Source organism: Candoia aspera, chromosome 1 (assembly GCF_035149785.1).
Source record: "Candoia aspera isolate rCanAsp1 chromosome 1, rCanAsp1.hap2, whole genome shotgun sequence".
NCBI lineage: Eukaryota > Metazoa > Chordata > Lepidosauria > Squamata > Boidae > Candoia > Candoia aspera.
The window spans coordinates 234,352,167-234,365,399 of NC_086153.1; the positions used below are offsets into that span (position 1 = coordinate 234,352,167).

A 13,233-nucleotide genomic window follows, 5' to 3' on the forward strand; every position below is an offset into this window, starting at 1 on the left:
CAAAATTATCAACTTTTAGCAGATGTTGTCTCAGATCTGTCAAATGTTGGTAGGGGCTAGAGTGACTCTATTCATCTCCATCCAGACTTGAGAAGATTGCAGCATCTACAGGTAGTCCCTGTTTACTGACCATTTGTAGTTACAATGGTGATGAAAAAGTAACTTTGCGACCAATCCTTGTATTTACAGCCTTTGCAGGTCTGTAAAGCAAAGGGAAGCTGAAGTAAGATTGTAAGTGGTCACTAAATAAGGCCTATCTGTAGAGTGATTTCTGCAGTCCACTCTTACTCTGTCTAGAGATACCTAAAAGGATTAGCTATTTCTGGTCATGTCTGAAGCCCTGAATTCATTTCTAGTTCTCTCTATGAACTGGACGTGGGGCTTTATGTGTGCTAGGTATTTATTCTGTCCATTAAAAGATTTTAAAATATGGCGCTATTTAGGATGTGCCATAAAAATCAGAGCCTTACAGTAACTCTCTGTGAACCCTGAACTCAGAGTAGATTGGGGCATTTAGGTAAAATCAAACTCAAGGCAGAATGAGTGGCTCTGTCAGGCTTCAAGTAGCAGGCAAGACTGGAATCATCTATGGAAGTTCACAAGAAACCAGGACCTTTTAATAGTTTTTACTAAAGAAAAATCAGAAAGCTATAATAAATGTATTTATTTATTAGATTTATATACAGTACTGCCTTCCAGTGACCCTAATATTTCAAGAACAAGTTGTATTTCTATTCTCATACCCTTTTGCCCCTCCTGCTCACCTTAAGTAATGGGCTGCCTAACCCCCTCTATCTGTTCTTGGTTTTGGTAAAAATCAGATGTGATACTGTTTTCCTCTGGCTGTGTGAGAAATAACTTTTACTGGCTCTAACCTGCCCCGTTCCCAGCTTAGAATCATCACTGAAATTATCTGATACATGGTTTGGGAACACCACTATGCACCAAAAAGTCTAGGTAATGCCTTTGGAATTATCCTGATCCACATCCTTTCTCACTTACTTGAAATTATGCCATTCTTTCAGGAAGGGGAACTCATCTACAAATATTGTCAAATAGACAGATAGTTGTTTGTGTTTTGCTTTCCTTTATTAAATATAGAACAAAAATGCAAAAATCAATGTCACTACAGTTGTGAATAACTGATATAGCTTAAATTAATTGAACAAAAACCAAGAAGCCAAATCTCTCTATTTCATAATCATTTTTTTAGTTTCTGGGTCAAGAGAGACAATCTGCATGATTTTTGGCTTCAGCTTCAGCTTTCAGAATTTAAATAAAATTGATAAACATTTTAATTAATGATCGTAAGATTCAAATTAGCTCCAAATTATATCATTTGGAAAACAGCTTGATTCCCCTTGGACCAATATGAAGGCAACCTATTGAATTTAGTGTCCATGTTAAAACTGACTGCAGGTTTAACTGTTCTGGCATTAGTACCTTTAGAAAGAGCCAGAAACCAAATAAAAGGAAGCATTTATCTAACAATTCCTGCATCTTCTATTGCCCTTACACAATCTTCCCAGATCTTGGGAAAAGGCATCTCTGCAAGTCCAGTGCCTTTGGAGTTACTAGTTGGCATAAATGCAGCTGTTACCATGCCTGTGTTCCTAAACATATTTCCTAGACATTGTGGTGGGATTTGCTTTCTAGTAATCATGCATAGAGCTCAGCAGTGCATAGATCATTTGCTGAATTGGGCTTAGTCTCAGCAGGTTGCAACCCCTGGCTGACCTTGTTCTAGGTTCAAAAACAAAGCAGTGTCAGGCCTGATTAGTATTTGGGGGGGGGGGGGGGGTATCACGGAATATCAAGGCTATAGGCTGGATAGAGAAATATGGAAAAATCTTGCAAGAAAACAGTGCAAACCAACTGTGCATTATTGCCAAGAAAACTATTTGAAATCATGAAATCCATGAAATCAGCAGGATTTGAGCTCAACTTGAAAGAGTCTACATTCATCTTTAGCGCAGGAGGCAAATGTGTTACTAAACATTCACCATCAAGCAAGTTGGAGGACACAGAGGAAATGGAATGAAAGCTGTCTTTAGTAGCCAAAGCCTGAAGGACTGGATCCTGTTTAGCCTGCTGGGGGAAAGAGGCAGAATCAGAATACAGGTACAGATACTTGAACATAACATAGCTATTGTGATGAGCTGGATGAAATTCACTATATTGAAGGTTTTATGGACTAGTAGCTTCTCAGCCTGGGAATCTGACACATAACTTGCTCTGGAGGATGTTGCACTTCCATGGAAAAAGAAGGCATGCATGTTAGGAATATTCTTTGATTTATTCTTCTCATTGGAGGCTCGGTAACTTTGGTGGCTTGAAGTGGTTTTGGTTAGCTTCAATTGAAATATTTAATAGACAGAAAACTTGACTACATAGTCCATGCTCTGGTAACTTCCTGTTTGGGATATTGCAATGAAGTCTGTATGGAATTGGCCTTGAGATTTATTTATGCATTATTTTTAAAAATGTGTATTCAGAATCAAGTTTTCATAGGGTGCAGCTTACAATAAAGTACATTAAAATAATGATATAAACATTTTGAATAGTAATTGAAGTATGCAGTGAAATAAACAACAAAAGCAGCATCCAGAGTAGGTTAAAAACTATGTAGGATATAAATTTTAAATGAACATTTCCCTTTCGAATTTGGATTGCTGCTTACTAATAAATAAGCACTTGTAGGCACTCCTTAAATAAAATGTATCTTGTCTTCAGAGCCCAGGAAAAGACATTGCTTCTCTAAAAAAGTTTCAACAAGTGCTATGTGTGCATTCTTATGCTCCTGAGTAGTCACTCATGGCACCTGAAGCTGGAGTTCTGATGATCTTAGTGTAGGAATAGGAAAATATATCAAGAAGCATTGGATGTTTTCATTCGAAGCTGGGAAGAACTTTATAGTTTACTACCAGCACCTCAGACTAAGTCCTGACATGAACTGGTATAACCCTGCATGTATAATGCCCAGTTCCAGTCAGTACTCATGAAACTGATTTTTTGTATTAACTGTAGTTTCTAAACCATCTTTAAAGGCAGCCCCACATATAGTACAATGCAGTACTTTAAATAAGAAGTTGCAATGCCATAAATTTCAGTAGCAAGGCTATCTATATCCAGCTATGGCCAGAGTTGGCACACTTCAGTTATTTAAGAATGTTTCACACCCCAGAAGTCATAAATATATTTAGGGTCAGAGGTGGATCTGGAAGCCACCTCCCTCTAAGATACAAACGTAACCTTCAGAGGGCTGCATCTCCTTCCCAAACAGGTTAAACAACCATTCTCTACATCAGATAATCATGCACTAGCAACACCTCTAGTCTTGACTGAGTTTCAGTTTCTTGGCCTTGATCCCATCTATTATTGCAGGCAGACAGTGATTAAGCACTACCCTGAATTTGATGAAGAGGCAAGATAAAATTGTGTGCCATCGGCATAGTGATGACTCTGCTCTAAAACTCTGAATGATCTCATGCAGTAGTATCATGTAGCTGTTAAAACTAGATGGGGGATGGTTGGTAGGCCTTTGGGTTCAAAGAAGACACACTGTTGTGCAGTCCAGGTGGATGGCCTATTGAATAGGTTGGAAAAGTGTCCAGCCCAGTGCTTTTTCAGTCCTTCCTGGTTTTTGATCAGGCTCAGCCCATCAGATGATAGCAAGGGGGAGCATCCTGATTTAGAAGGACCATAAACCGACTTTACGGCACTGAAGGACTCTCTGGTGGCATGCATGTCTGCACAGCATTCTACCTGCTCAGCCTTTCTCTACCACCTCTTGTCCTGCATTTCTTGCAGTTCTGTCTGCACTTGCTTAAACTTGCCTTTCTTTTGAGACAGGTGATGGATTGTTCTGCCAGTTTGCATAGCCCTTTCTCTGGGCCTGGAGGGCTGCTGAAATGGTCTTGTGGTTTTCATCAAACCAGTCTTGATGTGCCCAGGTTTTCAGTCTGAATACAGTTGTTTCAGTCTTCGTGATGACATCTTTAAACTGTGTCCACTTTTCAGAACAGGTTCCTACAAGTGGTAAATTGCTGGAGAGTTTTTCATTAAGTACATCTTGGAAGCGTTGGACTTGGCTTGGGTTTTGCAGTCTGCCAATGCTGAATGACTTTCTGACAGTCTTTGGTTGTTTACAATGTAAAGGGGCTATGTGCAGGTTGAGGACCTACCGGATCAGCCTGTGACCTGTCCAGCACTCAGTACGTCACATGGCATGGGTGATGGTGACTTCTTTGAGGTCGCTCTGACATACTATGACATAGTCAAGTAGGTGCCAGTGTTTGGACGTGGGATGCATCCAGGTAGTTTTGTACTTGTTTGCAAGTCTGAACATCATGTTAGTGATGCAAGCAAAAGTCCCTCAGCATCACCTTCTGGAGAAAGCCTATAAAGTTGCTATGAGCAAAATACAATATGAGCAAAACAAGGACAAATCTGTTCACCTACACTTAATTCAGACCTGCCCAGAAAAATGTGATATTAAAAGCCACTGAAACGTCCAGGAGAATCAATAAGGTTGTGTTCCTCTGTTTCTGAATGACAGAGAGTTTCAGTATTAAAACCAGGCATAAATCCTGATTGAAATGGATTTAGAAAATCTATTTCATCAAGAGTATCTAGATTTGCCATCACTTGCTTTAGCATCTTAACCAAGCACAAGAGGCTTAGTTATTTATGTATTATCTGTGTTTTGTTTTTCTCTTGTGTTCAAATGGCTGTTGTTTTGTTGATTGTATCCTGCTTCAAGATTTATGATACAACACAATAAGGCATATTTTAAAAAAATGAATAAATCAGAATTGTGAGGAACTGGGACTATTTTTTGTAAGGAACATGCATGGGTTAGAAAAGTGAATTCTCCTTCCTTGCATATGAATCAACACCAGTTCTTCCTATCCATTGCCTGAAAATATCAGTTAGAGGGAGTGGGCCTTGCTCTCAGTTTATATACCGTGGCTTGCCATGCTTGTGTTGGTAGGGAGAACAAGGAGAGAACAGCACCTCCACCAACATAAGCAGGGCAAGCCACGGTATATAAACTGAGAGCAAGGCCCACTCCCTCTTTGCACTGAAGATGTTGCCTAGTCTGGCGATGAAACGTCTGCAAGAAAACAACACGGCTCAGAGAGCACCAAGGACTCCACAGTTCAACCCTGAGCTACAAATATTTGCTTCAAATCTCAACATGCTTTGACAGATAGCCAAGATAAATCAGAGTAGGCCATGGTGCATGGATTGGATTTAGGAGAATAAACCAAGGTCTGATTATTGGGGAGACCTGGGACTAATATAAAGCAACAGCTTATTAAATGAATAGGCATTTGCCTTTAAGTTGTCACAATACTCTTTCTCCCGGAATCTTCTTGCAATAAAATCTTGCAAGATTAAGATGGCAAACCCTCTGGAAATTACATCAATAAAAACCTCTCTGTCTGCACTTCCTTGCTTGTCCTACATGTTCAATAGTAGATTTAAAAATCTGAAAAGAGATAATGCTTAAAACTGTCAATAGCAGTTCTCTAACTCTTTGCTGACCTCTTGTGTTCACTATGAGGATTTGATGAGAAAAAAGAGCTAAACTGCTACTGCAATTCTAAAAATAAACCTCATATTTTTAAACTCTTAAAAAAGAGTCATTTAGATTAAAAAACACAGATCAGATTTCAAAAATGTTACATGGCATTTTTGCAAATGAAGGGTCATATTTCAAAAGCATCCAGTTTTGCTAACATTGCAGAGTTTGTTTCATTTGATTTTCAAATTATTATTATTATTATTGACATTAATACACAATGCATGCAAACTACATCAGTACATATATTTCCATGTATTCTGATATCTTGGTGGTATAATGCATTGTGCAGAATTCTAAATAACAAATTATGAATAACTTAAGAGTGTTTAAAGAAGAACTAAGTAAAGGTAAAGGTAAAGGTAAAGGTAAAGGTTTCCCTTGACGTAAAGTCCAGTCGAATCCAACTCTAGGGGGCAGTGCTCATCTCCGTTTCTAAGCCTTGGAGCCGGCGTTGTCATAGACACTTCCGGGTCATGTGGCCAGCATGACGACTCGGAACGCCGTTACCTTCCCGCCGAAGCGGTACCTATTGATCTACTCACATTTGCATGTTTTCGAACTGCTAGGTGAGCAGGAGCTGGGATTAACAACGGGAGCTCACCCCGCTGCGCGGTTTCGGATTGCCATCTTATCTAGGAGTAAGCTTCATTGAATTGTGCTACTTTTGCATAAATGCACAGGATTCTGCTTTCAACTCTTTCCTGTTGCCCATTTTAATAACTGTATTATTTAATTTCAAAAAAGTGTTCCAGATGGATACACAAAATACAAATTCTCTGTCTCTGGTCTCTTAGTGGTTTACTCTTAATCCAAAGTGAATTATTCACCCTGCTACTACTTTTCAGATTAGCTTGATTTCAGGTTTTTCTTACTTCCAATATACCATTTATTCTCATTCTGGATGGACATTAAAAAAAAACACACCCACAAACAAGCCTGTGTTTATAACGAGCCTTACACCACCAGGATTATACCTTGTATCTGCTGCTGGACATGCCCCTGGCCATATCATGAGGCCGGCTTGAAGCCGTTCTGGCATGTCAGCATGCTGTAAACACTGAAAAATGCCACTTCCTCTGCGCTCTCATAAAACCAGGTTCTTTTTCTGTTTGTCATTTCAGCACTGACTTGATCACGCATTTCTCCTGTGCTCTGGGTTTCCATCGGCAAGACTGCCTGCCATACCCCCTGTTTCTCAGCTTGTATTTCCATCACCCTGCCCAGCACAGGGAGAAGCCCCTAGAATGGAGAATCACAGAGAAATACAGGCATGCATGGACATCTTAGCGAGATACATAATTTGTTTGGTGGTTTTTCTCTTTTTTATTAACGAGGGAGGAGGAAACAGTACTATTTCTACTAGTATTGGAAGCTCTGGGTGAGATAGGCATTAGGTAAATAATATGGAATCTCCAAATGGTGAAGACGAAGTGGGAGAAATGTGGATTGGTTTCCTAGCATCTGAGGTATGTTTTACACCTGCTAATGTGGCCTAATCTCATTCCCTAATCTAGGATCCACTGTAAAAGCTATTAAGTTTATTTTCATGACCCTTGCGAAAGGGGTATTAACTGTAACAACAGCAGCAACAACAACAACAAAGCAATTCTATGAAAATTTTTGAGATGCGCCCAAGATCCAGAAGCAGAAAAGAGAAGATGTGCTGCTTGCAGTGCTTATATTCATTAGGAAACATGCAAAAAGTCTCTCCAGCAGTCTGTTTCATACACAAATTACTTTAGGTTTCCAATGCCAGAAGCCTATGCCAGGTCCTTCTCAGATCCACCATGTCTCTTCACCTTTCTTCCCTTATTGAAGGCAGATTTTAGGATTTTGTATTTTCTGTTCATGATGATATGCTTTGAACCAGATTTCACCCGCAACCTTCAAGGAACTGAAAAGAACAGAAAATAAGATCCTGCTTCGTTGCTATGAAAGTAGAGTCCTATTCAGAAAGAGCCTGCATCTGATTCGAGCAGGAGTGAATTCAGAGCCAGTGCAATAAATTGAGAACAGGGTGAACAGCACAAAGGTCTCTGAGTAATTGCTATTTCTCCTTTTAGGCGTGCAGCCCACAACAGTCCCAAGTGTGCCCTGAATCAGATTAAAATGCAATTGGGTAATATTTTAGAAAGTAAAATAAAAATACAACAAAACAGATAACATCACATTTTAAAACTAAATAATACAGGTAGTCCTCATTTAGCAACTGCCCTGGATAGCAACCAGTTGCAAATACGATGGTAATAAACAGTAGCAAACAGTAGTAAAAAATCATTTTCTGACCAATGTCCACACTTATGCCCAAATTTCTTCACCTGGCAACAATGCACGCCGGAGTGAGAGTAAAACTGGCATTGCTGTGCGAGAGAATTTTATCTGAATGAGATGGCAGCAACCAGCAATCTTAGCAGTATCTCTCTCTCTCTCTGTCACATGGTTCACTTAGCGACCATCTTGCTTAGCAACCATTTTGTTTAGCGACCATTTTGCTGCAACCAATTTCGGTTGCTAAACAAGGACTATCCGTGATAAATTTAGTCACCGATCATCAAAACTCTGGCCTCGCAATTTGTGAGAAGTCCTGCAGAAGCTCACTGGCTCAGCTGAATTGCAGCAGCAAAGATTGCTTGGTGGTGCCATGGCACTGGATGAGCAGGAGCACCACGTGACCAGAGTTCCCCCTCAGTGTCAGCTGCAGCAGCACCAAGCGCCAGGGGCTGCTGCAGTTAAGTCGAGGCAGCGAGCTTGTGCCTTTTCCCCAGATGGCAGGTCTGCTTCAGACCTCAGAGCTTCCAGGGCACGAAGGAACACCTCTCTTCAGAACAGGTTGAATAACTTCTCTCCTCCCTCCAAAAGAAGTTTAATTCCTTCCTCACTCCAAAACAGGTTTAATTTCCATCCTCCCTCCCTCCAAAAGAGGGTGAATTCATTTCTTTCCCTGCTTCCAAAAAGGTTTAATAAATATTCGTTGAGTTTCAGGCTGCACAAGGTCCATCATCATTGTTAACTTGATAAAAATTTCAAGTTTTAAATTAATAATAATTAAACTTTAAATAAGTTCAGAATACACCCAGAGAAGAAGGAAGAATGGGGGGGGGGATGAAAGAGAGGGGGCAATTCAAATGCTTTTTGTATAATGCTTTTCTTTATTTTTATTGCATTTATCGGTGACTAGTGAGATGTTTGGTGCAGAGGTTATGGTGTGAAATTAGAAACCAGGAGATGGTGAATTCTAGCCCTGCCTTGGGCACAATGCCAGCTGGGTGACCCTGGGCCTGTCACTTTTCTCACCCCTAGGGAGAAAGAACTGCCAAGTCACTTCTGAAAAATGCTGCCAAGAAAAGGGCAGGGGGCACTTTTCAGGAGTCCAGAATGCCTTCTTGAAAGGCACAACTTTCAAGCAGATATGTGACATACTATTATACTTCCTACTTTCTGCACTTTAACTAAGAAATATGTAGATATTTTAACATGTCACTATTACATGTATTTGCAATTTACTCATATTCTTGAACTGTGGCACACAAATTTGTACTTGGTTTGGGAAAAGCCCCACAAAACTTTTTTTCCACACGTGGAACGTGAGAAATTAGAGGGAACAGTTGCAGGGAGTTGATAAGTGGGAGTAGATGAGGAGGGGGTTTGCACAATCATTTTGGGGTGGGCTGGGAGGAAGCTCAGAGTGAGGAGGGGAGAAATGTGTGTGTGTATACTGTATACACACAAATATGTATAAATACACATATCTATTGAAACAATTCATCAAATTCGTAATAATAATATCTTTGCTACTTAGTAGTTATATCTAGTTTCCATCTGATTGTTGTGTTGGGGTGTGTGTGTGTGTGTGTGTATAAATAAAACATGTGGCTTTCTAAGTCAATATGCGACCCACAGGGATTCTTATGTACTCCATTTCTATTTGAGTGTGACACCACTGGTCTATCTTACATCCCTGAGATTTCTTGATGACTCCTATCCAAATACTACCAACCTGGACCCTGCTTATTATCTTTTTTTAAGATCACACAAGTATTGCTGGGTGCTGCCGCCTGCGGCAGGCTCTTTGATATTAACTGATAAGTAAGTCTCTAGTAATAACTAATGTTATGAAAGGAAAATGGGATAGAGCACATGCTCAGTGACTGGCATCTCTCTCTTTCTGCTTGGTTATTTCTTAAAGGATCTACACCTAAAATCTTTGTCCTCGTTAATACTATGTTTCTTTTCATACCAGGTCCCTTTTGAAGCCTCTACCCAACGGACTGAGTGTTTAGTTGCCATTTTCACACCCAGAAATATGTCTATATCATGGCATGTTCTCCTTTCCCATACCCTCAAGAGCAAAACAGTGCAGATTCTTTGTTTGATTTGCTATTCAGCTGGTCTTAGTATATTAGATATCTCCTAGATCCCCATTTTTCAACTCCTCTTCTGACCTGATACTCTTTGCAGTCTGAGACTTACCGCACAATGTCAGCAAAGCCAGTGAAGAGGGGCTTTGACTGATATTCAATATCATGTTTGGCACACATGGCCTTCACCAAAGGAGCCACCTTCCAAAAGTTGTGTCGAGGCATTGTAGGGAAGAGACTACAGGCAGAAAGAAAGGCAAAGAAGCTGTGATCCCTCTGCTGTCTTTTTCTCTTACTCAGACTATGGAACAGTTTCTCACTGATGCCTTAAAGTCTCTCTTACTGCCCTAAATCTGTACTCACTGGTGCTCAATCTGAAAATTCAGGTGCCCTGTTACCCAGTCATTGAAAAAAGATTGATTCACATTGCATGTTGCCTGAAGCTGGGAGAAAAGAGAAAGAGAGCTGTTAGTCCGGACATACTGTGAATGATGGAAGAACAATTATCAAGCAAATGTCCATGATTTATATTCATGTATGTTTGTGTATAATTTGTATTTTTAGAAAAAATATATTGTTTTTCGGAAAGCTTCAATCATATTGCTTAAATATTCATTCAGTATCAAATCTGATATTCTCCATTGTACAGTTTTGAAAACGTGGAGAATTAAAATGGAATTCTAGAAATATGTTTATTTTTCATTTTCTGAAACATTTCTTTTCAACGGTTACTTTCAAATTCTCTCCCTATGTATTCCAGACTGAACCAAGTTGTCCGATAAGATTGGAACTCACAGGCCTCCTTTTCTAAAAAGAATCTGCTGATCCTGGTGAAAACCTGATGCTGGGAATGGAAAACTGGCCAGTGTAGAAAAATGATTTCTGCACTGGCCAGTTTCTCTTTCAGCTAGTGCTATTATCTTAAAATGAGGCCAAAGGATATTTGTTCTGCTCATCTCATTTCCATTTTTATAAAGTCCAAGCAAAAGCGAGGGCAATCATAATCTATTAGAAAAGGCATGGTGTTTCTAAACACAGTTCAAAACTTTCCATTACATAAGAAAAGCACTGTCAAAAAAATAACAGGTAAAAATAACTTACAAAAATGAATTCAGCTTTCTCACATGCAAATTATAGTTTGACACTGTCAAACTATAGATAATTATGGATCTTTGAATTACTGTGCATATCACAAAATTACACAAACCGGGTAGAGTTTAATCGTCCGTGGCCCTCAATTTTATCTGTGGGATCTCTCTTACCTGTGTAGAGAACCAGTCCTTGTTTTTATCACGATCAATGTGCATAGGAATATGACTCATCTGTGTTATCCATATAAATAGGATACCCTCAAGAATACTGAGAGACAGAAATGAGGCAAAGTCAAGAAATGAAACCATATTTCCACAAATCAACCATTAAGTAAAAGAGTGGGACAATTTATTGGTTTGCTTACTAGGTTTAGAATGCAAGTCATTCACAAGATATAATCATGCCTTTCTGAGAAAACCAGTATCCGTCATCTGAAACCCCCCCCCAACTACAGTGAGATCCAAACTAAGCTCTGCTTTCATCCAGGCCCCCCCCCCAATCTTTCTGAGTCAATGGACATACTTGGAATGCTGACCCATACCATGGAAACTGACACAGAATGGCTGCTAGAGAGTGGCTTGGCTATGTCTTAGATAGATATATAATGGCAAATGGGTGACATTTCACCCACTTAGAGGAAGGCAAATTGGCGAGGTTGTCCTTGCTACTTCCTCCAGCCCCTCAGGATGCTCTTTGTCACTCTCAAATGGCATTTGCCTACTTTTACAGGCAGATGGACAATATTCAGAGAAAATCATCTACCATTTGCTTTCTTGGAAAGCCAATGTGGCCTAAGGCGTGCTTGTGAATAAACAGTGAGCTAGCATGCACACATTCTGTTTTAAATTAAAATAATTGGTATGGAAAGAAGTGCATTTGGAGTGGCATCAGACAATGGCACTGTGTGAAGCAGCACCACTGGGCTTTGTGGAACATTCTTGACTCCAATCATTATGGTGATACCCTTTGAGACAGCAGCTTGATGCTGAAAAATGGGACATTTCAGCCTGACACATTGCAAAGAGGTGGACCACTTTATTCCACCTGGCTACTTCACTTTGGTGAAAATATATTTTCGTCCCTGCACTTCATCTGCAGAGAGAATGCCAGAGGACTGTGAAGCAGGCAATTCAATATAGCACCTAGAATTCAGGACTGCTTCCCTTTATGGAGCTGCATCAAAGTGGTACTTCATCTAAGGTTCAGTCAAACTGAAGGACCTCTTTGATGCTTTGGCCCCATGAGGGTGCCAAGGTTAAGATCGTCCCATCTGGAATTTTACGTTTTATATTTCATATTGTATATTTCGTATTTGTATTTGTATTTTTAGGTATTTATATGGAACTGTTTTAGTGATTTGCTATTGTTATTTTTGTAAGTCACCTAGAGTCGTCGTGTGCAAGATGGGCGGCAAAGAAATTTAATAAATAAATAAATAAAATATACATGATGGCTGATTCACATATGCAAACTGTAACGTGGTGCATGCTGCTGTCAGTAAGTGGTGAATGCATGTGCACCAGTCCTCAGCAGGAAGGAAATTAGTATGTGTGTCCTAAATATAATGTCATGGAATTTTGGATAAATCCAGAACAGCCTTCCCCAGCCTAGGAACCCCCCAGGTGTACAGACTTGAACTCCCCGAATTCCCCAGGCAGCATAGCCATTACTGGCAATGGTAGAGTTGAAGCCCACACATATGGAGGTGGGCAAGGTTGTAGAAGGTTGATCTAGAGAATGGCCAGTCTGTAATTACAGACTGTCTCTATGAAGGAACGGTGAAAAACAAAGAAAACAGGAAATATGATGAGCAGTACCTCAGAAGAAGGAGGAGTCCCACAACACCCTTGAATCCCAATATGGGGGTGAAGGCAATAAAGGTTCGGACAAAATATGCCATACACCATGCTAATTCCTATGGAAGAGAAGAAAAGGAATGGACATTAGAATAGCACCTTCCCTTGCTCCAAGTAGGCACCCTTCTCAAACCAGGATCAACAAAATTTCCTCATTCCTTATAATGTATTGCGTGTGTGGGCAACCCATGGTCAGTAACCAGAATGCAGACTTCTGAGCACCTGAGGAGCACCTGAGGAGTTGCAGAACCCAACACCACCAAAATGACCAATCAGGATCAGGCACAAACAATGAACCAATCAGAGATCAGTCCTCACCAACCTGCACCAATTGGAA

The 13,233-nt window shown here is 40.1% G+C and overlaps 1 protein-coding gene across 2 annotated transcripts in view; it reads right to left on the reverse strand.

The window, feature by feature from the left end:
* Positions 1–5,758: 5,758 nt before the first annotated feature.
* Positions 5,759–13,233, reverse strand: part of LOC134487410 (acyl-CoA (8-3)-desaturase-like) — a 30,636-nt gene continuing 23,161 nt past the window's right edge. The window contains exons 8-12 of one of the 2 annotated variants that reach the window (XM_063289199.1): positions 12,858–12,955; positions 11,211–11,307; positions 10,312–10,391; positions 10,061–10,186; positions 5,759–7,484 (exon numbers count right to left, since the gene is read on the reverse strand). In XM_063289199.1, coding sequence (XP_063145269.1) covers positions 7,400–7,484; positions 10,061–10,186; positions 10,312–10,391; positions 11,211–11,307; positions 12,858–12,955 — 486 coding nt within the window. In that variant the 3' untranslated portion in view covers positions 5,759–7,399. The remainder of the gene's footprint in view (positions 7,485–10,060; positions 10,187–10,311; positions 10,392–11,210; positions 11,308–12,857; positions 12,956–13,233) is intronic. The other variant, XR_010066850.1, reaches the window with a different exon arrangement.